At 42.3% G+C, this 25176-nt stretch overlaps 1 protein-coding gene across 3 annotated transcripts in view; it reads left to right on the forward strand.

The window, feature by feature from the left end:
* Positions 1-25176, forward strand: part of ARHGAP29 (Rho GTPase activating protein 29) — an 86312-nt gene that overhangs the window by 32880 nt on the left and 28256 nt on the right. For all 3 annotated transcript variants that reach the window (XM_034778631.1, XM_034778633.1, XM_034778632.1), the window contains one exon: positions 15343-15486. In XM_034778631.1, coding sequence (XP_034634522.1) covers positions 15343-15486 — 144 coding nt within the window. The remainder of the gene's footprint in view (positions 1-15342; positions 15487-25176) is intronic.

Raw genomic sequence — 25176 nt, forward strand, 5'->3', positions numbered from 1 at the left:
AGCAGGCTGAATTAATGGTTGCCATGATACTAATTAACAAAAATGAGGCATTGGCCAGCTTGCTGTTTGTGGCTTTTCTGTTCTTGTAGCTTATAAGCTGAATTGTAGGTATAAAATCTGTTTAAGGCAATTTATTCTTTCAAATCCATAAAAGCATACAGCTTCTCAATATGCTGAAGGTTTTCTGAATACAAAGAGTTGAAAAACAAAAAATGGCTGCATGTTGTGTACAAAGATATGGCTTTACAGAGCTGATCAGTGATAGTGGAAAGGCCATTTTTTAAATCAAAATCGGCATAGATCATCCTTAAAGGAGTCTTATAGTCACTTTATATAAAAAAAATATATTACAAGCCACTGGCTTTGAATTAAGGCAGCTTGAAAAGTTCATCCTGTTTTGGAACAAAGTGTACACAGTATTCTTGGAGGTTTTTTCCTATGAAATTAGGTATGATTTCTTCTTTAGTATTCATTTTTAATTTAGAAGTAAGCATAAGCCAGTAACCAACAGATTGATCCTTGGAATGTTACACTGTAATGAGAAGCTAAGCTTCTTTTGAATGAACATATTCAAATTTTCAGTAATTACAATACAAAGGTAAAGATAAGATGATAAAGATGGATATATTATGTGGATATAGAGAATCATAATTTAAAGATGGAAAAACTGTAAATATCTGAGAAATGTGTGGACCCAAAGTACCAAAGCATACAGCGTGCAAGCAAATGGCTGAAAATGGTACAAAGGATGCAGTAGAGGCTACAGCTAATTTTACTATTCTGTCTTAACTATATCCACGTGTTATCTCATCCTGTGCTTCGATTGCGAGCTCTTTGGGCCAGGAACCATCTTTTTGTTGTTTGTTATGACTGCCACAGTGAACCGTCTATCTCTGATTGGGGTGTGTAGGGGCTTCTGCAATGCACAAATCATGGTGTAAGGCTTGATTAATATCGGCTGGCCCATACGTATTGTATGATGTTAAAATAATGTCCAGTGCTGGATCATAAGAATTTTGTAAAACTATAAATAGTACATTTTAAGTTGTAGCAGTGTACTTGTGAAATTACTGTCTTAATAAGTAAATTGTAGGTAATAGTATATGTGTTCTAGTTATGTTTCCACTACAACTCTAAGGATATGATCCTAACAGGTGTTGCACACCATTTACAACATCGCCAACATGTGAGTTTTTTCAAACAGCAAACCTCATGGTAAAAAGGTTCTAGTCTTCATAGTTGCAGAGAAAAACTTGAAAACACGCATATGAAAGGCTCAAAAACTAGAAAGCAAATTAAAAATAACTCAGCACTAATTTGTCAGATCTCATGATTTTTGAAATCTCTGCACCAGCACTGCCCATTGACTTAATATAAAGGTGAGTGTACTTGGAACATTTCAGGATCTTGTAGCTCGGTTGCCTTTAAGTGGCACTAGGCAGAGTTGTTACAGTGTAAATTCAAAACAAAACAAAATGCCTTTAATGTTGAAACTACAAAGTAGTCTGACTTTCTTTCATCATAATAATAGTACATTTAAGATATAAAAAGTAAACATTTTTTCTTGTTAATTTCTTATATTGTAGCTCCTTCAAATCTGCAATCCACAGTTAGTCAAAACCCCAAGTGCTGAATAAAGTAGGTTCCTGCCCTCCTGCAGTGGGAGCCATTTGGGCATGTGGGTATGAAACAGGAACAAAAATAAGTCAAATGGTAGTCCTTATAGTTGGAATAGGAAATACAGGTAATGCTGTAGAGTTGCTACTGGTGGTAATGTTTCGTCAAATTGCACCCATAGTATTTCAGAAAACAACTTTACTCCTTGCTTCTAATGGCACATCACTTCCAGAAACTCTAGATATGCAAATTGTAAACCTTGTTAGTTCCATTGTAGATTTACTAACTTGATGAGGATGTACCATGGTACCGTAGGAATTCCATTTCTCCAAAGACCTGTTGGTCTTAGAAACGCCAGAATCCCCGTTACTCAGTTCCAACAACATCTTGGTTCCCTAAATTCCCCATGGTACCAAGACAATCACCATCTGCATCCTTAACTGCTCTACCTCTGTCGAGCAACAAAGAAGAGGAAGATGACAATGACCTACTCAGTCTCAGTGAGGAGCTTCCCAAGGCAATGTCAAGGAACTAGTCACCTAGAAACAGTCACAGAGACACAGTACTGCCATGAGAGACAAGGCCCACCCTCTTGATATGGATATCATTGGGTAACACCACCCTAGTGACTGTACTGGGACCCATAGGCAACCTACAGATGCTAGTTCTCTAGGACCTCAGGTGTCTCTCACCGGGATAGAGGAAGACTATCTCCCTCAGCTTCCCTTTCTAAATCCCCTGATCCTCAAGAGGAGACTTTTGAGGAACAGGAAGCAAGACTGGACAAGGCGATTACTCTAACAACAAGCATCTCATCCTCTCCTGAGTAAGCCATTATGTCTCCTCCACCAACCATGGTAGATGACTTCAAACAATTCCAGGACCTTACTGAGAGAGTAAAGGTCTCACTTCAGGTCCCCCTTGAAGAAATGAAGGCATCGCAAGACAAGCTGCTTGACATCCTGCATGCATCCTCACAGTTCGTATTTCACTCCCTATCAACAAGGTCCTTCTAGACCCAGCAAAAAACATCTGGCAAACACCAGCCATGATACCGCCCACACACACAAGAGCAGATAAAAAATATTATGTCCCCTTTGAGGATGTGGACTCTTTATTTTCCCATCCACCCCCAAATTCCTTTATTGTAGATGCTGTAAATAAATGGGCAGACAGCACAACACTAAATCAACACTGTACAACAAGGACTGGAAATGACTGGACTATTTGGCAGGAAATCGCACTCATCAGCAACCCTACAATTTAGGATTGATAATTATCAAGCCCTTACAGCGAAATATAATCATATCAATTACTCAAAGCTCAACGCCTTTATTGAACATCTCCCAAATGATCAGAGAGAGAAGTACTAAGTCACTATCGCTGAGGGTCAACTTCATGTGGGGACATAGTTGCAGACTTTAAGTACTGCTGACACAGCTGCCTATTCCATATCAACAGCAATAGTAATGAGGAGAGCTTCATGTTTCTGGTCTCCCAAGAGAAATCCAAACTACTGTGGAGGACCTTCCTGTGATGGGTTAGATCACAGAACCCCCCTTGGGAGCTGCCACCCGATGTGCCAAGACTACCTCTGTTCCTGCTTTCCCTGCCAGCTCGGGACCCCAGCACCCTGTCTTGCTGAGCGAGACACTCCCGTCTGCTCCAACAAAGACCCGAGGTCTGAATTATTTGCCCCAAAGCTGCAGGTTTACCTGAAAGCAGCTAACAGAAGTGTTCCTGCCCACCTCCCAATGGGGTCTAAAGCCAAATAAATCTGTTTTACCCTGTATAAGCTTTATACAGGGTAAACTCATAAATTGTTCGCCCTCTATAACACTGATAGAGAGAGATGCACAGTTGTTTGCTCCCCAAGGTATTAATATATACTGAGTTAATTTAATAAGTAAAAAGTGATTTTATTAAATACAGAAAGTAAGAGTTAAGTGGTTCCAAGTAAGCCACCAAGCAAAATAAAATAAAATGCGCAAATCTATGTCTAATCAAACTGAATACAGATAATCTCACCCTCAGAGATGCTTCAGTAAGTTTTTTTCCTCAGACTGGACACCTTCCAGGCCTGGGCACAATTCTTTCCCCTGGTACAGCTCTTGTTCCAGCTCAGGTGGTAGCTAAGGGATTCTTCATGATGGCTCTTACCATTCCTTTGTTCTGTTCCACCCCTTTATATCTTTTGCGTAAGATGGGAATCCTTTGTCTGGGTTCCCACCCCCTCCTTCTCAATGGAAAGACACCAGGTTAAAGATGGATTCCAGTTCAGGTGACATGATCACATGTCACTGCAAGACTTCATTGTCCACTTGCCAGCACACATGTATACAGGAAGACTTACAGGTAAACACAGCCATCTGCAGACAATTGTCCTGGTTAATGGGAGTCAAGATTCCAAACCACCATTAATGGCCCACACTTTGCATAATTGCAATAGGCCCTCAGAGTTATATTTCATATTTCTAGTTTCAGATACAAGAGTGGTACATTTATACGTATAGGATGGTCACACTTAGTAGATTATAAGCTTTGTAATGATACCTTACAAGAGACCTTTTGTATGAAGCATATTCCAGTTACATTAGTCACTCATTAGCGTTTTTCTATAAAACCATATAGACTGCAATGTTACACTTCCATTCGAAGGATCCAAACTGTTTGTGGAAAAAACAGACTCCCGCCTCCATACACTAAGACTCAAGCCACGTGTTCTCTGGGGATTTATACACTTGACAGAAAAGGAAATACAGCAAATCTCAGACATCACAAAGATCCTGATCTGCTCAGTTCCCTCCATCCCAGAGACGCTATGAACCCCAGTGGAAAAGGCAACGAATACGAAAATGAAGACTGACAGAGCCCCAAACCTCAACTTCACAACCAATTTTGATGCATTGGTTGAGGCCCTGAGCTACCCAATTGCTTGCTGCAAAACTTGGATCATCTACATCCTTTCGGAAACCACCTTGTTCTTTTTTGACAAAACTGTAAACGTATAACAGACAAGTGGGCACTAGAGATCATCTCCAATGGTTATTCAATCCACTTTTCTTTCCTTCCCCATCCCCCTTCTCAGCGACCCTTCCCACGAGCACCTTTTACATCAGGAGATCAAGCATCTCCTAAACCTGGGTGCTATAGAACCAGTTCCCAATCAACACAGAGGAAAGGGTTTCTATTCCAAATACTTCCTGATACTGAAAAAGAATGGTGGATGGAGACCTATTCTGGATCTGAGATCATTCAACAGCTATGTAAAGACACAAGGATTCAAGTTGGTTGTTAGCAGCAATAATTCCGTCGCTGGACCACGAAGGCTTGTTCTCAGCCCTTGACCTACAAAATGCTTATTTTCCTATCATGAGCCAAACATTCCACAGGAGTTTTCTAAAAGTCGTCATTTTCAATACAAGGTACTTCCATTTGGACTATCATCCACAGCCAGAGTGTTCTTGAAGGTCCTGTTTGTGGTAGCAGCACATCTTTGCAAACTAGGAATTATATTTCCATATCTCGATGACTGTCTACTCAAGGCACTATTCTTCAACGCCCTGTCAGCCACGCTAAAAACTATTGATGTATTCATACAGCTGGGACTGCAGCTAAATGTTCAAAAATTGACCAGTGCCAATACATCTAGAATTCATAGGCGCTTATCTAAATGCAGTAAAGGCCAATGTCTTCCTCCCCTTACACAGGTTCAGTACCTTAACTAACTTAATCTACACAATCCAGGCCAGCTCCCAGACCTCAGCCAGAAATTGACTTCAGCTACTGGGACACATGGCAGCGAGCACCTTTGTAATAAGTCATACAAGACTCAACATGTGTCCCCTTCAAGCATGGCTCAAAATGGTTTATGCACCAAATATGGACAGATTGAGCAAACTGCTGTTGATGTCCTTGACAGTCAAAAATTCTTTTGAATACTGGAAAGATCTGCAGAAAGTCTGTGCCAGTGGTTCCCTTCAATCAGCCACCTTCGACTTTCATACTGACAACACATGCATCTCTGGTGCGCTGGGGAGTTCATCAAGACAACCATGTGGTTCAAGGCAAATTGTCCCCCTTCGAATTCCCACTGCATAGCAATCTGCTAGAGCTCAGAGTGGTAAGGAATGCCTGTTCATATTTCCTATAGCTAAAGGCAAACACAAAGGTTGTGATAGACAACATAGCATGTATATTTTACATAAATCTCTAGGGAGAGGAGCAAGATCATCTTCCTTTTGTGCCAAGGCAATGAAACTATGAAATTGGTGTATTCAGCACAGCATCAACTTAGCAGCAGCCTACCTTTCAGGCATACAGAACACCACAGCAGGAATTGTTCTCAGGGACACAGAATGGGAAGTAGACCATGCTATTCTCCACAGCATATTTCCCCATTGGGGAGTCCCAGAAATAGACTTATCTGCCACAGCCAAAAACAGGAAATGCTCTCAGTTCTGCTCCAGAGCCAGATTGGATCATCATTCTCTTGGAGACACCTTTCTCTTTCACTGGAACACAGGTCTCCTTTGTGCCTTTCCTTCAATTCCTCTAATATCAAAGGTCATACTCAAGATAAGAAAAGAGAGAGCAATGGTTATTCTCATAATTCCCACAGGCCAACACAAACATAGTTCCCATACTTTACTCTGTTAGCGATCTGCTTGCCAATCACTCTTTAGCCCCTTCCTCATCTCCTTTCTCAAGATGCTGGACAGATCCATCACCCCAACTTGCAGGTTCTTCCACTCATGGAATGGCTCCTTGATGGTTTGAAAGCATAGAGTGTCTTGTTCAGAGGATGTGAAAGAGGTGCTATTATATAGCAGAAAAATGACTTGTCACATGTAGATTCAAAAGTGGAAAAGATTCCAATTCTGGTATTACTCAAAATATGTTACCTCCACATCCTCTCCCCTCTCACTGGTGCTAGACTACGTCCTAGATCTAAAAATATCCAGATGATCTCTAAATTCAGTACAGTTGCTTCTTGCAGCCGTACCGGCCTTCCATCATAAGAGAGACTGCTACTCCATATTTGCTCATCCTATTATGAAAAGATTCCTCAAGGGTATGGGTAACCTCTTCCCACAATGGGATCTTAACTTTCTCCTCAAGTGCCTCACAAGGCCTCCTCTTGAACCCGTGGCCACATGCTCGCTTACACATCTATGAATGAAAATGGCATTCTTAGTAGCCATCGCTTTGGCTCAAATTATCAGAGAAATAGGGGCTCTAACAGCACATCCCTGTTTAAAATTTTTTATCAGAGATATAGTTACATTGTGACCACACCCCAAATTCCTCCCAAAAATATCTTCCACCTTCACATAAACTAACCTATACACCTCCCAGCCTCCTTCCCCAAGCCACTCTGGGTTAAGAGAGAGGCAATATTACACATCCTTGATATCAGGGGAGCATTGGTGTTCTATCTGGATAGAACTAAGCCTTTCAGAAAATCTCCTAGACTATTCCTTTCTATTGCGGAGAGATCTAAAGGATCCTCAATTGCTAAACAAAGACTCTCTAAATGGATATCAGACTGCATTACTTGTTATCGTACTCCCAACCTCCACCTGGAGTTCAAATTCATTCCACGAGACGTTTCCACTTCCATAGCTTTCATCAAAAACATTCCCAAACAAAGAAGAGAGGTTTATTCACCTTGTGTAGTAACTATGATTCTCCGGGATGGGTGCTCCACTAACCACCCTCCACTGTACTTCGGAGTTCTTACCAATGAGCTCTGCAGTAGAGAAGGAATTGAGAACAGTTTGCCCATGCAGCGCTAGATAGCCTCTAGGCAGAGCATGAGATGGAGAGAGTGCATGTGTAGGCCAAACAGACACGGCTACCTAAAATCTCCGATCTGAGGTGCAGGGACATGGATACATCTACAGTGGAGCACTGATAGGGGGACACACCTCAAAGAACCACAATTACTACACAAGTTGAGTAACCCTTTCATGCTGCATCTGATCAATTCCAGAATTTCAGGTAGTGCTGTAGGCATAAATGGACAGAACGCTATTGATTTGGAGGGAAATTGGAAAACCGAAAGGGGAAAAATGGGAGACACAGGTAGCCCGGCCATCTGATTAACAGAACCATAGCTATTGGTTCTGAAGTTGTTTTGAAGATCAAAGAAGTGGTTGATGGCACCCAATAAAGCTTTCCAGCCATAGTTCCTCATCTCGTATGTTCCCATCCTCCCAATAGTTTAACATGTTGACACTCTGAATGACTTATCTCCCAGATAGAAAGAATGATGGTGATGGGGAGAAGGAGGAACTGGGGATGTGCACGCAGCCCCTCAAATGAGGATGGAGGGAATGAGAGACCCTGGCATGTGGGGAAGAATTGGGGATGGAGTAGGGAAAGTTGTGGGGAGTTCCAGAAATAAAGTGCAATGGGAGATGCACAGGGAACTAGGGAGGAGAACTGCAAGGAGCCCCTGGGTGTGCGCAATAAGCTCAGCCTACACAATCTATAAAGGGCTTCTCTATACAAATGCTTAGTTTGCAGCAAGCTGGGGTGTAAGTCCTACCCTATGCTAGTGTGCAATGCACTAAATGTCTGTGTGGAGCCTACTGCCGTACTAAAAAAATTCTGTAGTGCGCTTTGATTTACCCCACTTTGAAATGGGAGTAGATTGAATGGCATCACTTAGCGGGCACTTAGTACATGGCAGTCTAGTGTGGGGTAGAGTTACACCCTAGCTGGCCGCAAACTGTATTCATATAGACAAGCCAGAAGTATGGGACCTCCTAGTAAGTACTCCAAAATGAGGAAATGCCAAAGATAAGGTTAGGTGCATAACTGTAACCCATGCCCTATTGACTATACAACTAAAGTAATCTCTAATTACATAATTGTATTCTGTTTCTCAGATGCAATTAATTACACAGTTTCTTTGACCTTAGGGGGAAATGTGCACGTTATGTGATTTTTTTTTTTTTTTTTTAAATGACTCATAACTTGAGCAAATCAAAACTTTTTTTTCTCGAACAAGGTTAATTTCTGTTCCCAGTAAGGGCTTTTCCGTGCCAGACTTCCTTTCAACCCTTAAATATTTCAGCTGTTGGTCTGTTCAAAAGTGATTAGAGACTTTTTTATAATAATAGAAAGTATATCCCTCTTTACACTTCAACCTCCTTCTGCTCAAAAGCAGTTAATTGTTTGCTTCTTTCTACCCCAAAAAATCACTTTGGGACAGAGGCAAGGGCCTCAAACCAGAAATGGGATGTTGCCTCATGAGTCCTTAACTCAGGGCAGGTCTTCACTACCCGCTGGATCGATGGGTAGAGATTGATCTATCGGGGATTGATTTATCACGTCTCGTCTAGACGCAGAGAAATCGATCCCTGAACGTGCGAGAGGTGGAAGCGGAGTTGATGGGGGAGCGGCAGCGGTGGAGTCGACTTGCCGCTGTCCTCACAGCCAAGTAAGTCGACCTAAGATACGCCGACTGAAGTTGCGTATCTTAGGACGAGCATGTGCACACACACACACAGCTAAGTGTGACTCTGTAGAGATGGTTTGGGTTGCAGAATGGGAAGTTCCTGGGGAAACTGTCTGCAAGACAGAAGTAGAAACTTGATTGGCTGAGACCACAAACTTATAATGGCAACTGTTGTGAAACCTTAACGACAGCAAGCTATGACCCGTGTGCTAGTATACTGACAGCAGAATAACACCTCCTGTGTCACAATCTTTCAGCTGACGGGAGTTTTTGTTGGGTAGCAGCAACATATTATGTTGGCCTTGGTTGAGAGATATCTTACCCATTCACTCTTATGGTGATAGTAAAGCAATAACTACATTTTTAAAATTGAAAAATAGACTTCTGTAGGATCAGAAGTTTCAAAATCCTGAAATATCTCCGATATTAAATTAATCACCGAGGATCTCCTTTGAAATGCCACACCGACAGTAGACATCAGAGGTTGCCTTAAACAACAAAATTCAGAGTTAAACTTGTGGCAGTGTTAACATATTTTCTCTATGCTGTTAATTTCCGGTGGCTTCCTCTGTGCATGATTTCTGTTTCCTGTTTAGGGAGCTAAATGCATGTTGTTGATTTGGTTAAGGTTTGTCTACACATGGACAGGAATACCTATTGCACTTAAAATTCATGCCTCACATTAATCTGAATTAACTTTCAAGTGTAGATATTCCCCTACTTGCTGTATGGTGTACAGAAACATACTTGTGCATTAGGAATCAACTAGTTTACCTTTATGCTTCTATCCATCCAAGCATCTTAAAGTGTCTTCTATAGTTATTAAACTTTTCAAAACCCTATGATGTCAAATATAACTATCCTTAGACATACCAGTAGGAGTTGCTGTGATTGCTCGTCTAATACGAATATCTCCTAGGACTTAACTAAAGAGCAATGGTAACTTTTTGATTTAGCCATATATTATGCTGATCTATAACAATATTAAAGAACATTAAGAAATATTTTCAATGTTTGACTTCAATTGACCATGACCTCTGGCAGATTAGACAGTAACGCAATAGAGTTTTGTCAGTCAGTGTGGCTGGTGATGGAAAATACAAAAATGAGGATGGGCTAATCTTGGACATCTTCCAAAACCTGCAGATGCCTGGGTTAGACAGTTTCAGCACAGTTCATTGTTGTACAATCATTTTGCTTAGTCTGCAATGCTCATTGGGGAGTCTCATAGTCTGGATCCAGTGCAGATCAGAATGCTGATTGTTTCTTACTAAACAGTATGGGAGTTGACTGAGTTGGCATGAATGAGACTTCAGAATAAAGTTGTCTTTAAATAGATCTGTTTTGTTTTGATGCTGATTTTCAGTCATGTGATCTAGATGGTGTAATTGCTGATAACCTATTTTAATCCTTCTGAAGAATTTAATGGAAACAGCATTTACTCTATTAGTGTCTAGAGGGAGCCAGCCTCTACTATCCAGGATTCTGGAATGGAAATTTCTGATAAATTTGATACATTTCTGATAAAAAGAGATCTGTTAAAATCTCACTTCATGAGGGCTAGCATCTAAAAAAACTATAGATTGCCCAGATATATATCCTCTGTTAACATTTGGGGTATACCAGTGAGCAGAGGTAATAGGCCTTGTGGTAACTTTGAATCTGTCATGTACAACTTCATATTAAACTGAAATCTTCATTAAAAGGTTTGGGTCTGAATAGTTTGGAAGTTGGTACCTAGCTTATAATTTAGTGTGTGCTTTCTATAATAGTGCATATGGATGATAGTCCAAAGTGATATTGCTAAAGAGCTCTGCAGAAAATCCATAAACAGAAACTGTTAAATTGATTCTAATATTTGATCTCCTGCCCAGATTTAAAGAACAATGTAGGAAATGTGGCAGCTAACATAACTTTTTCTTTGCTTTTAAACAAATCTTAATGTAATCTTAATTTTAATCTCTGCATTTTAACACTTCTTGGAACATACAACTTTTCATAAAACGTTTGGGCCTGGTGAAAGGCCCCGGGAAACAAAACAATACCTGACCCCACTGATACCACAGTGCTTTTCCCAACTGTATGTCATGTAATTGAAACTGACTTGGCAGGAAGTTGTGTTGAAGCTGACAAGCTTGATTATAGAACTTTATTTTGTTTTGGATGAGCAGAATCCATAGTTGCAAGGCCATTATCGCTAGCTAATCTTTATTAGACAAAAGCTTGCCTTTGAGAAGTGTGTCCAAAATTTGAAAATCGGGTAACTTGTGGTATTCTGACACTGATGAAGATGAATGAGTAGCCATAAAGCAATGGGAGACTGGAATTTCTGGTGTCTTTGGAACTGAAGGCTAAACTATGTGCTGACTAAGTTTTAGTAATATTCTTATATGCTTTTCAGCCATTTATCTTGTATTGCATTCTGAACTAAAGACTTGCTGAAAACTTTGGCGAAAAGACTGGCTGGCAATATTGATCACTTTTTAGCCTGATTTGTGATTGATGCATTTATTCTGATTCTCCACCCCCTTCTCCACACCTAGTCCGAAAATGACATTTCTTATGGCTGTATTTTAATTTTAGGATGGTTTTGTTTTCTACTAGAGAGAGGCAGATGTTGAATTCAAACCAAAGTTTATCTGTCATAGGCAAGCTACTGAACTCTTTAATGTTTGAAAAGCCACTTTCTTAGCTTTGTGAGAACACCTTTGACTTTACTTGCAAAAAACAAAAACCCAAAACAAAAGAGAACGGCCACGTCTCTGTAGCTGGGTTTTGGAGTTGGATTTTTACACACACACACACACACACACACCACCCTTCCACAGTCCAGGCTTCTTGCATCCTTTGGAAAATGTCTGGTTTTGTGTTGCTGATACAACTTTAAAAAACAACACTTTCACTATGAGGCGTGATAGTGAAGGAAGCAGTCCCAGATTCACAGCCCTATCTTTTCATTTAGGAGATCAAGAGGGCCAATGTTTGTTGCAGGAGGTCTCCAAGAAAACTCTCATCTCCTACACAAACCAGCTTAACCTCTGCAATAGTTTGATTGTGCAGAAGTTCAGAGTAGTCGATCACAGTCCTCATTCTAGAAACCTAGGTGTTCTTTTAGGTATCGCAGCCTAGAACAATGACGGAGGGCTTGAACTCGATGCAATATTCATTGATGGAGGAAATTCTCATTTGTCTTCATATAGATAAGAACAACAAGGAGTCTGGTGGCACCTTAAAGATTAACAGATTTATTTGGGCATATATATGTATCATGACCCCCTGATACATATAGATAAGGTAAATTGGATGGTGGGGGAGAGAAGGAGGAAGGAAAATTGAAAGCAAATATGATCACGTGACTTCTTGAAAGTGGAGTGAGATTGAGTCAGCAATAAAACTTTTTGGTTTTACATTGTCTTGGGTATTGTCTTCTCATTGAAAACTATTTTTTCTCATCTAACGTGATAATTGAACTAGATAGGGCAGCTTGGTAATAGAAATTCTATTTTTATTAACCTGGCATATTGCACTTTTGTTTCTTTCCCCAGTACTATATATTTTCCCCAAATGGACAATAACACAAGAGACTTCCTATCATGGATAAATTAAAATTGCTGACTGCAGTTCACCCGTAGTTCATGATGGCATTTTTCTGTCAGCATTACTTTCATCACAGACCTTTGTCTTTTCCTCCACTGGAAACAATAAATGTTTTTCAAATATTTTTGTAAACAAAATAGTGCAGTATCATAATGCAAACAGATGGCAGTTTGAGCCACTGAACAGAGCTTTTTTACTTATGTTGTTAGATCAGCCTAATTTTGGACCTAGACAAATTTCTCCTTTTTAGAGAGACTTAAGTAGAAAATGTGTTCATACTCCAACGTATTAAAGTGTAGACTTTAATATGTATTTGAAACTTGAGTTTGGCACCAGTTGTACTTTAACTGTCTGTAATTTTTGACTTGAGAAATATTCTGTTTTTACAGATGTTACTTTTAATGCATAAATGGAATGTGGTTTTATAGACTCTCTAATTCTTCAGGCTCCAAATTGCTTTAGAATGAGTTGCATGTTAATGCAGTACTCTCTTGGGATTGTTTGGATACTGCTGTGATCCAATTTTAGTTTCAGTATACGTCAGTATTGCACTGCCATCTATTTTTTTCCTGCTGCTCCTTTTCTATAACTGCCCCCAACCTCAAATAGTAGTTAATAGTCTAGTGAAGACCCACTAAATGGACGGCAGAGCGCTCTCCGGTTGACCCTGATACTCCACCTCTCTGAGAAGAGTAAGGGAGGTCGACCGGAGTGCGTCTCCCGTTGACAGAGCACAGAGTAGACACCGGGGTAAGTCGACCTAAGCTACGTTAGTCACATAGCTGGAGTAGCGTAACTTAGGTCGACTTATCCTGGTAGTGAAGACAAGCCCGTAGACTGAGGCCTGAAGGGACTACTGTGATTATCTAGTCTGACCTCCTGTATAACACAGGCCAAAGAATTTTGCCAAGCAGTTCTTCACCAGAAGTTATGGGTTTGATTCAAGCTAGAGCATATCTTTATTTTTAGAAAGATGCTCCATTTGCTCCAATGGTTAATTATTAACATTTTTAAAATGTTCACCTTATTTCTAGTCTGAATTTGTCTACCTTAAGCTTCCAGGTATTAGATTTTGTTATGCCTTTTTTTCCTCCCCCCCCCCCCCCCCCGCTTTTTTTAATCCTCTGTTGTGAGAAATCTTCATGTAGATATTTGTCGACTAAGATCAAACCGACACTTAACCTTCTCTTGGATAAACTAAATAGATTGAGCTTCTTTAGACTCTCACTGTCAGGAAGGTTTTCCAGACCCAGGTAAGTTTGTGAGGTTTCAGATTTTAGGGGTTATTTTTTTCTAATACAAAAGGAAGATCTGAAGTTGTGGTGAAGCTGTATGTAATTCACTTAACCCGAAACATAAAACATTGAAATTCTTAAAAATAGATTCAGAGTATGACCACCACTTGATCAAATGCAGTGCAGTTTCTCAGTCAGAAAGGTCATCAGGTATACCATCTATATGGGATTTGCTCAGTTGGGATGTGGAACCTGAAGCAAAGAGCTATCTATGTGTTTGAGCTGAAAACCTCTTTATCCTGATGTTGGTACTGAAGACTTACCATGCCCTTTTATAAAAGGCTATGATTTCTCCTGTAGCCACTATGTGACAGAAAATTGATCCATCCCAATAGTTACACCACACTGACCCACCACCAACATGTTGGTATTTTAACCCAGAGCAACCTTTTACAGCAAGGCCAAAACTGTTCAGATGTTCTGAAACTACCATTTAGGTAACATTATATTGATTTCTGTTACTGTGATCACAAACATCACAGTAACAGTCATCATCCCTTTTTGCTCTACAGGGAAGTGAATCAGCTTGTATTAGATCCTCTTTTTATAAGCTAGTCTTTCATGAATCTGACAGCTTTTTTTACCACAACTTACAAAGCAGCACTCAAGTGCACGTGAAACTTAAACTCTGTGCACCAAAGCCATTTCCGTAATGGAACGGAAGAGTCTGTGGTTCAACCTGTACCATGCATACAAAAATACCTACAAAAAACTGCATAGCAAGAGAACTATGCTTTGAAAAAGCACATATGACATTTCATAGCCCTGCTTGTTAGTTACTAGTTTTTCTGGACTAAGCACCATAGGATGCTGAAAACCTTTTGGTTGACACTTAGACTAAAAGCTAGCTAATCTTAATGTGCTCTCTTGCACTAAATAACTTGCTATTATGCTTTTGGTTGATGCCATATTTCAAATATATTTTAAAAAATGAATATTGTTTCATTAGACATTATTCATATTTTATCCTGAATTCCTTCAAATAGAGGTGGATGAAATCAGTTCCCTAATACCGTGTTAAGGAAACAAGAGGGACATGGTTTAGGCCTGTTTTTTTTCCTTGAGTATGAGGACCTCCATCATAGCGTCCCTAGCCTTTTAGTGATTTGGTTGGAATTCTTTTTGGGAAATTAATTTTTTAATCTTGTAGATAACAATAAAGCAAAAAAACTACTGGCAAATACTGATACACAAAGTAACTTTTGTTAGCTTAGAACTTATTTGTGAAGTTGAACTTTCAGTGCAACCTTAACCACTGCAGGGAACACAACCCAAAAGACTTGAATGTCACTGTGAGACTGGACTTACAGAAATCAAGGATAGTTTTCTAATTTCTTTGACCCAATTTTTAAAAATCTCTTTCAGAAAATGAAGGCTGTCTGCATCATGTTGTTCATGAACGTTTAGGGGAGCTGCTGCGTGTCCTAAAGGCAGTGATAAATAAACATCAGACTCTCAATTCAGTTGACATTCTTAGTGCTGCAGGAACAGTCATCGCAAAGGTGAAAGGTAAGGAAATATCACCTCTCAAATTCAGGAAAAATGGGGAACTAGTAATTTATAACACCAGGGTCTGTTATTTCAGTATATTAGCTATGAAAGAAATAAAACTTTATAACCTAGATTGCATATATGCAAAAGGAAAATAGCCGTATACAAATTATTTTAAACTTCTGAGAAGTCCAGTACATTTTATAGTCTGTCTCTTCCCCCAACGCTCTCCGAAGTCAGGTGTATTATTAAATAAGCTTGCTCTTCCATTTTTAATAAAGAAAACATTGCTTCCTGTAGTACTGTAATTCAAACTAATAATACCTAGTGCTTTGAAAGCTCTCTTTATATCAATCTTTGTTTAACTGTACATGTATGTAATTGAGATTAACACTAATATATTTGTCAGCACGTGAGATTTACCTTCCTGAATAGGCTTACTATGATCTTCCAGCGACTGCCTCTTTAATATTATCAGATTTCATTTGGTTCATAATATAAATGTATAGAGAAGATATGAAATCATATTCCAATTGAATAAACTTCCAGATCAGTAATACAAAACTGTAATGCTCGCTAGGCCTTGCTTTTGTAGTCCCCAAACTGGAGGATGAAATGAATGTGCTAAAGTTGTCCATAAATGACAAAATATCAGAGCTGAGGATGTTGGCACTTGCTGCTGCCGTTCTCCAGCTGGCTCTAGACCTAGCCCAGACAGGAAGAGATCACTAGGGTGACCTGCATAATCATTCTAGCTCATGCTGCACTGTCAGTGTTTTCTACTCTTAACCTTTGACAGACCTTCCAGTAGTCCCATGTTTTACAGGACTGCCCACAAAAGTTCCTGTCCCGTTTGAAGGGCTGGATGGCCTCGGATCCCCATTCTGGGCATTGAGACCTGGCCCTGGCAAATGGGTGCAGTGACACTCGGATTTGGGCTGGCCTCTTGACGGGGGACAGCAAGTCCAAATTTGAGTTAGCAGCACTATGACTCCATGCACCAGGGTCCAGGGAGCGATGCCCAGAGTGAGAAGCTGAGCCCAGCTATCCATGAGGGACAGGAGTCACTGCTATGGGTACAGTGGCTTGTGTCCCTCACGGATGGCTGTGGGCAGGCTTGCTCTGCAACTCTTTCTCTCCCCACCCTCCAGGCTTGCCACCCCCTGGGGGCAAGACTTGTTCCACTTTAGCCACTAGAAATCTTGGGAGGTATGCTTGGATACAACTTTCTGTCTAGTCCTGGGATCATCCTGTCCCCCAGGATGCTACTGTGGAGCTAGCTAGGGCTGCCGTCACTAGGCCCTGCCTACATGACATGGAGAATGCTCTGAGGTGTAGGTAAAAATCCCACCTGCTTTTCTTCCTCTCTCAAGAGCCAAGTGGAGATTCTCTGTGTTGACATCTTGTGTTTCTTTATATAACTTTTTCCTTGCTCTAGGTATTTTCTCTTGTTCTCTACTTACAATCTTTTGTAGTGATGCCCAACATATTATTTCTTCCCCTCCCCCTGGTATAGATACTTGCTGCTATGTCAGTTAAGAATGCTGTTTCGTTTATCTGTATCCTTCTCATACATGGAGGTAAAGCTTCTTATGGTTATTTTCTTCTTGCCAAGTAGCTCCTCCTGCTTGTGCTTTAGAAGTACTGCAGACACTAGAACCCTAGTCTTCTGTCTCTTCATGGGGCAAGCATGTAGGGCTCGCCCTGAGATGAAGGTTCCTGTGAAGTCATAACTCCACTGGTTCTGTATTTGCTGTCAGCACTGTGGGAGCAAATAACCTGAATTTCTAATATAAAAAGCAAGCAGAAGAGTAAGCTTTAAAAACACTCACCTCGTCCCCTGGCTCAAAAATCTTTATTTTATTTTATTGGTAATCATAGCATGGGTACAAACTCCATTTGACTTTCTTTGCAGGTCATCTTTAAAGCCCTAGCTTAGTCCATGTAATTAGTACACTCACATCAGAAATAGGCTTGATAACTAATGTTCAGTTTAGTGCTAATTAAACAGTACATATGCTAATTAAACAGAACATATGCTGTTAGTTCATTTGGAAACTAAATGGGCAGTTTTAACAGCATTTGAGAGTAATAGAGCTACTACACAATGTTTTAGTGAAACACAATTGTATATTGTGTAATAGTAGTGCTGCAGATTTGATTTTTATAAAAATAGCAGAGTAGTCATGCTAAATTTAGTAAAAGTCATGTTTTAGGGGGAAATGGTGTGTAAAGTCAGAGTTATGAAAACAACTATACCCCTTTTAAATACAATAAATATAAATCACATCACCTCCTCACTCCACTGAGGGGGGCACTGACCACCTGCAGCATCCTCCTCCACCCTCGCACCACAACCCTAATCCCAACTTGGTCAAACCGAAGTGTAATGCCTGGTGTGGGAAGCCTTGTCCAGCCCCCAGAGGACAGGAGCCACCTCTGCAAGCTGAGTGCAGGGTTGTTGATTTTCTCGCCATCCCTCCTCACTGGGCTGGTGACCTACCTTGAACCTTCCTGTTTCCCACCATTTGGGAAACTCTGCTTTATTAAAACCACAGACAGAAAAGTCCTCGTCAAACAGAAAAATTACAGTATCCATGATGCTTTTACCCCCATGACAAACCAGCACCTTAATAATGAGTTATATGAAAGTATATTACTATCAACATGCTTTAAATAAAAAGGGCAGAGTCTAACAGGGCAGTTGCATCAGCCAGTCGTTTTTTCAGCGGGTGAGCCCAGCTAGGTCCAATAGCATGGCTATAGCTTTTTATGTAAACATGAAGAATTGGCATGCAGCCATAGCTCGTTTAGAGAATTTAAGGTCAGGTCTATACTGTGAACTTATATCGGTATAACTGTGTCATTCCAGGGTGTGAAAAATCCTTGAGCGATGTGGTGATACCAACCTAACCCCTGTGTAGACAGTGCTATGTCAATGGGAGAGCTTCTTCTGTTAACACAGTTATCACCTCTCGGGGAGGTGGATTAACTATGCTAACAGGAAAAGCTCTCCTATTGGCGTCGTAGCATCTTCACTAAAGCGCCACAGCAGCGCAGTTGCACCAGTGCATTGTATGTTAAGACAAGCCCTAAGTAGGGACTTGGCTGATGGAATGAGACACCTTTACACAGGGGAAAATGGGTGTGGTGCACAGTGATTTTGCTGTTAGTGTGTAACAGTCTTTGCCTTAAGCTGGAAAGGAACCAAAGTTCTAGCATGTTTCTAGTTTGAATGCATCACACTTCTTCAAGAACTGTTTCAGACGAGATTAAAAACTCAAGGTTCTGATTATTTGGGGGGATTTAAAATTTAATGGAACTTTTTGCACATTTTGGGGGGGGATCTGCTTTGGTGACCTGATTAAATTCTAATGTGTAGCTACTTTCTTCCTAACTAGATTTCCCTCTTCCTTTTAATAAAATATTGTATTCGTCACTTGCTGGCTATCAAGACTTCAATGAAAAATGTTTTAATGTTGGTCTTAGTCATTCACTGTTCTCCTCATGTGCCTGGGGATTTAAATGAGAGTCGTCATGTGAACAGTGCTCTTTCAAATAGTGCCTGCAATTTTATTCCTCCCTGCCCCTCCCCTCCTCCCCCCGAAGAATTTGCACTTGTATAAAAATGATCTCACTTTGCCTAAAGTATAATATTTGCTGAATGCAAAGTCCCTTTGTCGTGCTCAGCTCTTTTGAGCCACTTTGCCAGGTTGCTGGAGGGCTGAGGGACCTTCTTGAGAGTGCTTTTCCCACCAGTGTTCCAGGATCCACTTTCTGCAACTCCATTGTGAAGGGGCAGGAATCCACCCTATGGAAAAATTTGCTAGAAGTTAAAAGCATGAAAGTTACAGACTTTTACAGAAAGTCTTTAAACCCATAGGTTATCTTTCTTTATTATTTACTTTCATTGGGTTCGGAATCACACTGCAGTACTCTCTAGCACAGATATAATTTTCTGTTATGTTCTGTGGAATGGCTCAAACCCACCTGCATCACTTACTATTAAATTCTGTAGGAGTCTTCCACAAGAGTGGTATTAAGGTGGGTACTTATCCTGAGGCAGCTGGCGTATCACTCCTCACGCCCTCTCCAGAGGCCAAGTGCAGAACTACAATTATCACTGCCTCGGTTTCCCCAATGAGACATGTATGTAGTGAAGTGTGCCCCTTCAGTGTAATTTTTTCATCCAAAGGCCAATCAGACATGCAAGCAAGCCTTCACTCCAGCATCCTTAGTGGGGGGCAGAGTTAATCTTAATCTTAGTCCCATCTAAGTCCACTCATCTCCCCCATCCAGACTCCTTATCATTAAGGTGCTCTCAACCCAGCCCCCTTCCCTCCCTAGAGGAACTCTTGCCATCACCTGGGGAAGGATTCCTTCTCAGGACTCTCTCAGAGCTCAAACCACTGGAGCTCTTCTCCAAAGTGGCATGTAGTTCCTCTATGATCTGGACAACCTGCTGCTGTTTAGTAAGGTCCTTCTCCTTAGGGATTTGGCACTCTTAGTGTGCTCCCCTTTCAGAACCTCTCTGGTTTAGGAGTAGTTTCCTAGGTCCCCTTTACTGGTGAGCTCCCTAAATAGCTTCTCTGAGAATTCCTTCTCTGCTGGAGTTTCCTTCCTGTCTTTTGGAACTCTGTCTGAAGCCTCATAACTCTTTATTGGACCTTGTGGCTGTTCCTTAGCTAATTAATTGCTGCCCGGCCAAGTAGGCAATTAACTACTTGTAGGTGGATCTGGGTTGGCTTGTTCTCCTTAGCAGAGCCTATCACAGGTAGACTGGGAGCCTGGCCCCCTCAGGAGCCAGCTATTCTGTGACAGGCATGTTTACAACATGCATGCTTTGTATACAGCATGTGCTTTGTGCCAACTGTTGAAGCAGAAGGTGATTTTAGAGGAAGTAGGCACCTATCTTAATCTGAGCTCTCAACCACAGGAGTCTTTGCACAGCCTGTTCAGTGGTCATGAAGTAGATGGACTCTCCTCTCCCACATCCCAACTTCTTAATTCCTTGCTGTGTCTCACCACCAGTGTCCATCTCCATGGTTGCTCTAATCTAAACTAGTTCAGAAGTTAAGGATGAGAGTTTTCAGACTGCTGGCTCAGACATCCAGCAGGCTGTCCCATGGTCAGAAAAGCAGAGTAGGGCAGGCCAAATGTCTATATCAGCTTCTCTTGACATTGCAACTGCAGGAGTGGATCCTTTCACTTGTTGGGGGAGGCTGCCTCTTGAGCCACTTTCCCAAACAGACTGCAGAGGACCAGACACCTGAGAAGTGTCTTCAGTGCTGAAGCCCTTTTTATGAAGAATTTTCCCACTTGGGATAAAATTTTAAAGTACATAAGCAATCCTGAATTTAACCCTCTGATCAAACAATGCAATGCATAGAACTGTTCAAATATTTCCAATTTGCCTCCCCCATTGAAATAATTGGACAACTTGCAAACAAGTCCTTTAGTTAGTCTGATGCAAACAAGTTTTAAATTTGGAGCCAAATTCACTGCACTGACTCCTGTGGAACTGTGCTTCCTTATCCACAAGTGAATTTCAGCCTTAGTTCTTCATACTAGCTTAAAAAAAAAAAAAAAGAAATCTTATTGCAAAGTTCTGGTGAGAGTTTCATTTTTAGCTGATGTCTAGAAAGACATGGATTGCAGCTGTTGCACAGTCAATGTATGTTTGCTTATACACATGGCAAAGAGGTACTGGGAGATTATTGGTAGAATTCGAAAGATAAAATCAGCCCTAAAATGGTGGTATAGAATTGTTCACAATTGAATAATTTTAAGATTAATAGCAAAAGAATAAGCTCTAGCAGCAACTTCTGCTCTTTTTAAACAGGACACTTTGTCTCAGTTAAATCATGTTAATAATAGAAATATGTCAGCATCTCAACTAATTAAATATATGAATATGGAAGTTCAGTTTACTTTTAGTTAAGTGGTTTTTCCTATGTCAGTCAATATACCAAGATAAAAACTGCCATGATTAACTGCAATATAAGATTAGACCTTCCATTAGCTACATTGTGCTTTTGCCCTAAGGACCTCTAGCAAATGATATTGCAACACTGTTCCATACACATTTGTCCTTAAACATTTATGAAAAATTTTATATTCCTCAAATGCATTTAGTTATGCATTTCAAGGCTGATGTACAGCTGCAGTGAGCATGTGTTGTGTTAAGAAACAAAGTAAAAAGAGCTCAAATAAGCCAGTACTCATGCATCCATCCTAAATCAAAAGCTTAGGAAAAAATTGTTTTCCATCCGCTACTAAAAGTAACAAACTGGCAGTGGGAAACAGCTACGCTGTGAAATGCCATCATGATAACACAAGCATGATATGTCTCTCTGTAGACATATACTGTTATGTTGACAATTGTCAGCCGGTCACAATTAATCCTAGTGTTCCCTAATTAACATGTAGTAAGGCAGGTGCAGACAAGTCCTCTTTTAGATCAGCTAGGAAGCAAATTCCAGTGTTGAGGGCTCTCTCATAGGGTTACCATCCGTCCGGGTTTCCCTGGACATGTCCGGCTTTTTTAGCTTTAAATGGCTGTCCGGGGGGATTTCTAATAAGGTAGAAATGTCCGGGATTTCCCCCTTCCCCTCATGCAGAGTGCGGTGTGGCTTATTGGACGGCTGTGCCTGATTGAAAGCCGCTCGCAGCCACTGGGGCCTCTAGCAGCCAGAGTCCCTCCTCCCCCGCAGAGCAGCACCTTATTTGTTTGGCTGCACGTGGAGCCCGCAGCTCTCCCTCGGCCTGGTGTGGGGGGGCAGGCAAGGGACAGGGAATGGGGGGTTAGATTGGTCAGAGGTTCTGGGGGGGGCTGTCGGGAGAAGGGGGTGTAGAGAAAGGTTGGGGCAGTCAGGGGACAGGGAACAGGGAGACTTAGATAGGGGGTGGGGTCCTGGGGGCAGTTGGGGGGGGGGGGACAGGTAGGGGGTAGGGGGATTCTGAGGGGGGCGGGAAGTGGGATGGGCCGGGCGAGGGCGGCACCCCGTGTCCTCTTTTTTGATTGTTGAAATATGGTAACCCTACACTCTCAGAAAATGCCAAGTCCTAGCGCTGAATCTACAAACTGTTGGCTTGAAAATCTCATACAATTACCACTCCTGCTCAGAAGTAAATAGGAAGCTGGTGCCAGAAGATTAGGTCTAAAAGGCTCCTTATGGCTATTACGGTAACTCCTCACTTAACGTTGTAGTTATGTTCCTGAAAAATGCAACTTTAAGCGAAACGATGTTAAGCAAATCCAATTGCACCATAAGAATTAATGTAAATGAGGGGGTTAGGTTCCAGGGAAATTTTTTTCACCAGACAAAAAACTTTTTAAACAAACAATTTAATACTGGCACGCAGTGGTGATGATTGTGAAGCTTGGTTGAGGTGGAGGAGTCAGAGGGTGGGATATTTCCCTTACTGCTAAATGATGAACTAGCAATTGGCTGAGCCCTCAAGGGTTAACTCTCTCACTTTACAAGGCAGTGGGAATGGAGGAGATAGGCACATTTCCCCTTTAAGTACACTGCCTTGTTAATTGGATAAGCTTGCTGAAACCGCAACTGCTGCAAGCTCACTCCATCCTGAGCCCTGGTGTGTCCCCCCCCCCCCCCCCACTCTATGGAAGATGGGGTAAGCGGGTGCCGGGGGGAGGGGGACACCCTGACATTAGCTCCCCTCTTCCTTCCCTCCCCCCCCCACACACAGCAAGCAGGAGTCTCGGGGAGCAGCTCCAAGGCAGAGGGCAGGAGCAGCACATGGCAGTGGTGGGAGGGACAGCTGCAATGGCTAGGCAGCTGCTGCACAGGAAACTTAGGGGAGCAGGGAGCTGATGGGGGACTGCTGGTCCACCCTGGTTCCAAGCCCCCACCAGCTAGCTGCAACGGGCTGCTCTTCCTGCAAGCAGTAGACAAAGCAGGCGGCTGCCAAACGACATTAGAAGGGAGCATTACACAACTTTAAATGAGCATGTTCCCTAATTGATCAGCAACGAAACAACGTTAACGGGGACAATTTTAAGTGAGGAGTTACTGTACTACCCAGCAGACCAGCAACCACATTGCACATACACTACTAGCTATAGCAGGGCTGGGCAAACTATGGCCTGGGGGCCACATACAGCCCTTCAGACTTTTTAATCTGGTTCTCAAGCTCCCGCCAGGAAGCAGAGTTAAGGGCTTGCCCCGCTCCACGTGTACCGTGGCTCTCAGAAGCAGCAGCATGTCCCCCTTCCAACTCCTATGCGTAGGGGCAATGTGCAGAGACACTTGGTTGCGCCTCCATGTAGGATCCAGAGGGGGGATATGCCGCTGCTTCTGGGAGCTGCTTGAAGTAAGCGCCGCACAGATCCTGCCTCTGACCCCCTCCCACGCCCCGACCCCCTGCCCCAGCCCTGATCCCCCTCCTGCCCTCTGAACCACTCTGTCCCAGCCCGGAGTACTCTCCTGCACCCCCAACCTTCATCCCCAGCCCCACTCCAGAGCCTGCACCCCCAGCTGGAGTCCTCACCCCCTCTTACACCCAACCCCCAATTTCGTGAGCATTCATGGCCCGCCATACAATTTCCATACCCAGATGTGGCCCTCGGGCCAAAAAGTTTGCCCACCCCTGAGCTATAGCCTCTGAGTGGTCTTCAAGTGTAGCCAAAAGTAGAATGCATAGTGTTGTTGCATCTCTTCTGCTTTAATGTATAACTTGATTGTGTTTTTTTCACTGACTTCAAGAAAGTATAAATTTGCAGAGTGGGGGTTTTAGGCAAGCATAAATTGTAGCCAAGAATCAATTATGGACACAAACTGTATCATTTTACTACCTATGAAAGGAATGGTGACTATAAGCTAGCATTTGGAATTCATGGTGTTTTGATGTTTGTTTTGTCAATAAAGTCCTACATTCGGAGAAGAGATTAAACTGAAAGTTCATTGAACAGAAGAACTACAAGGCTTCGAGTAATTGAAAAAAATGATTTTACTTTTAGAAGGTGGTTATTTAAAGACCTTGGAATACCAAAGCCAGTCATCCAGTTAAGGAGATAAAACAAAATTGTAAGAACTTGTTGTATAGATAATAATTAACTGAATCATTTGGCAACAGAGGGAGGCTAGGACTGTAGACATCTTGTTGAGAAGAAGGAGTAATGTTGTTAAGTCTGTTCAGTTGGGTATGGTAGAATTAGCCTTTGAAAAGAAGAATATCACACACAAGGTTTCAGTATAGCTATACCAGGAAACCCTCCTAGTGTGGACACAGACTGGCAAAAGGACTGTTGCTGGTATAACTGTGTCTGTGTTAAGGATCTTGCCTAGGGTTACCATATTTTGTGCCTCCAAATGGAGGACACTCCACGGGGCCCCGCCCACGGCCCCCGCCCCAACTCCGCCCCCTCCCCAAAGTCTCCGCCCCCTCCCCTGCTTCCCGCGAACATTTGATTCGCGGGAAGCCTGAAGCAGGTAAGGGGGAGTGTGGGGGGAGGAGGCGCGGCCCAGGCTGGCCCCCCAGCGGCGCCAGCCTGGGTCGGCTCGGGCCCTGGGGTGCCGGCCCCGGCCGAGCACCCCCGGCCCGCCCAGCACTGCCGGTCCCCGGCCCGGCCCCGCGGGCCCGGCCCAGCAACCCCAGCCCCGCGACCCCCGACCGGCTCCCGGCCCCGCGGTCCTGGTTCCCCGGCCCCGCAACCCCGGCCCGGCTTCCCGGCACCGCGGGCCC

The sequence above is a fragment of the Trachemys scripta genome, chromosome 8 (assembly GCF_013100865.1).
Source record: "Trachemys scripta elegans isolate TJP31775 chromosome 8, CAS_Tse_1.0, whole genome shotgun sequence".
Classification (NCBI taxonomy): domain Eukaryota; kingdom Metazoa; phylum Chordata; order Testudines; family Emydidae; genus Trachemys; species Trachemys scripta.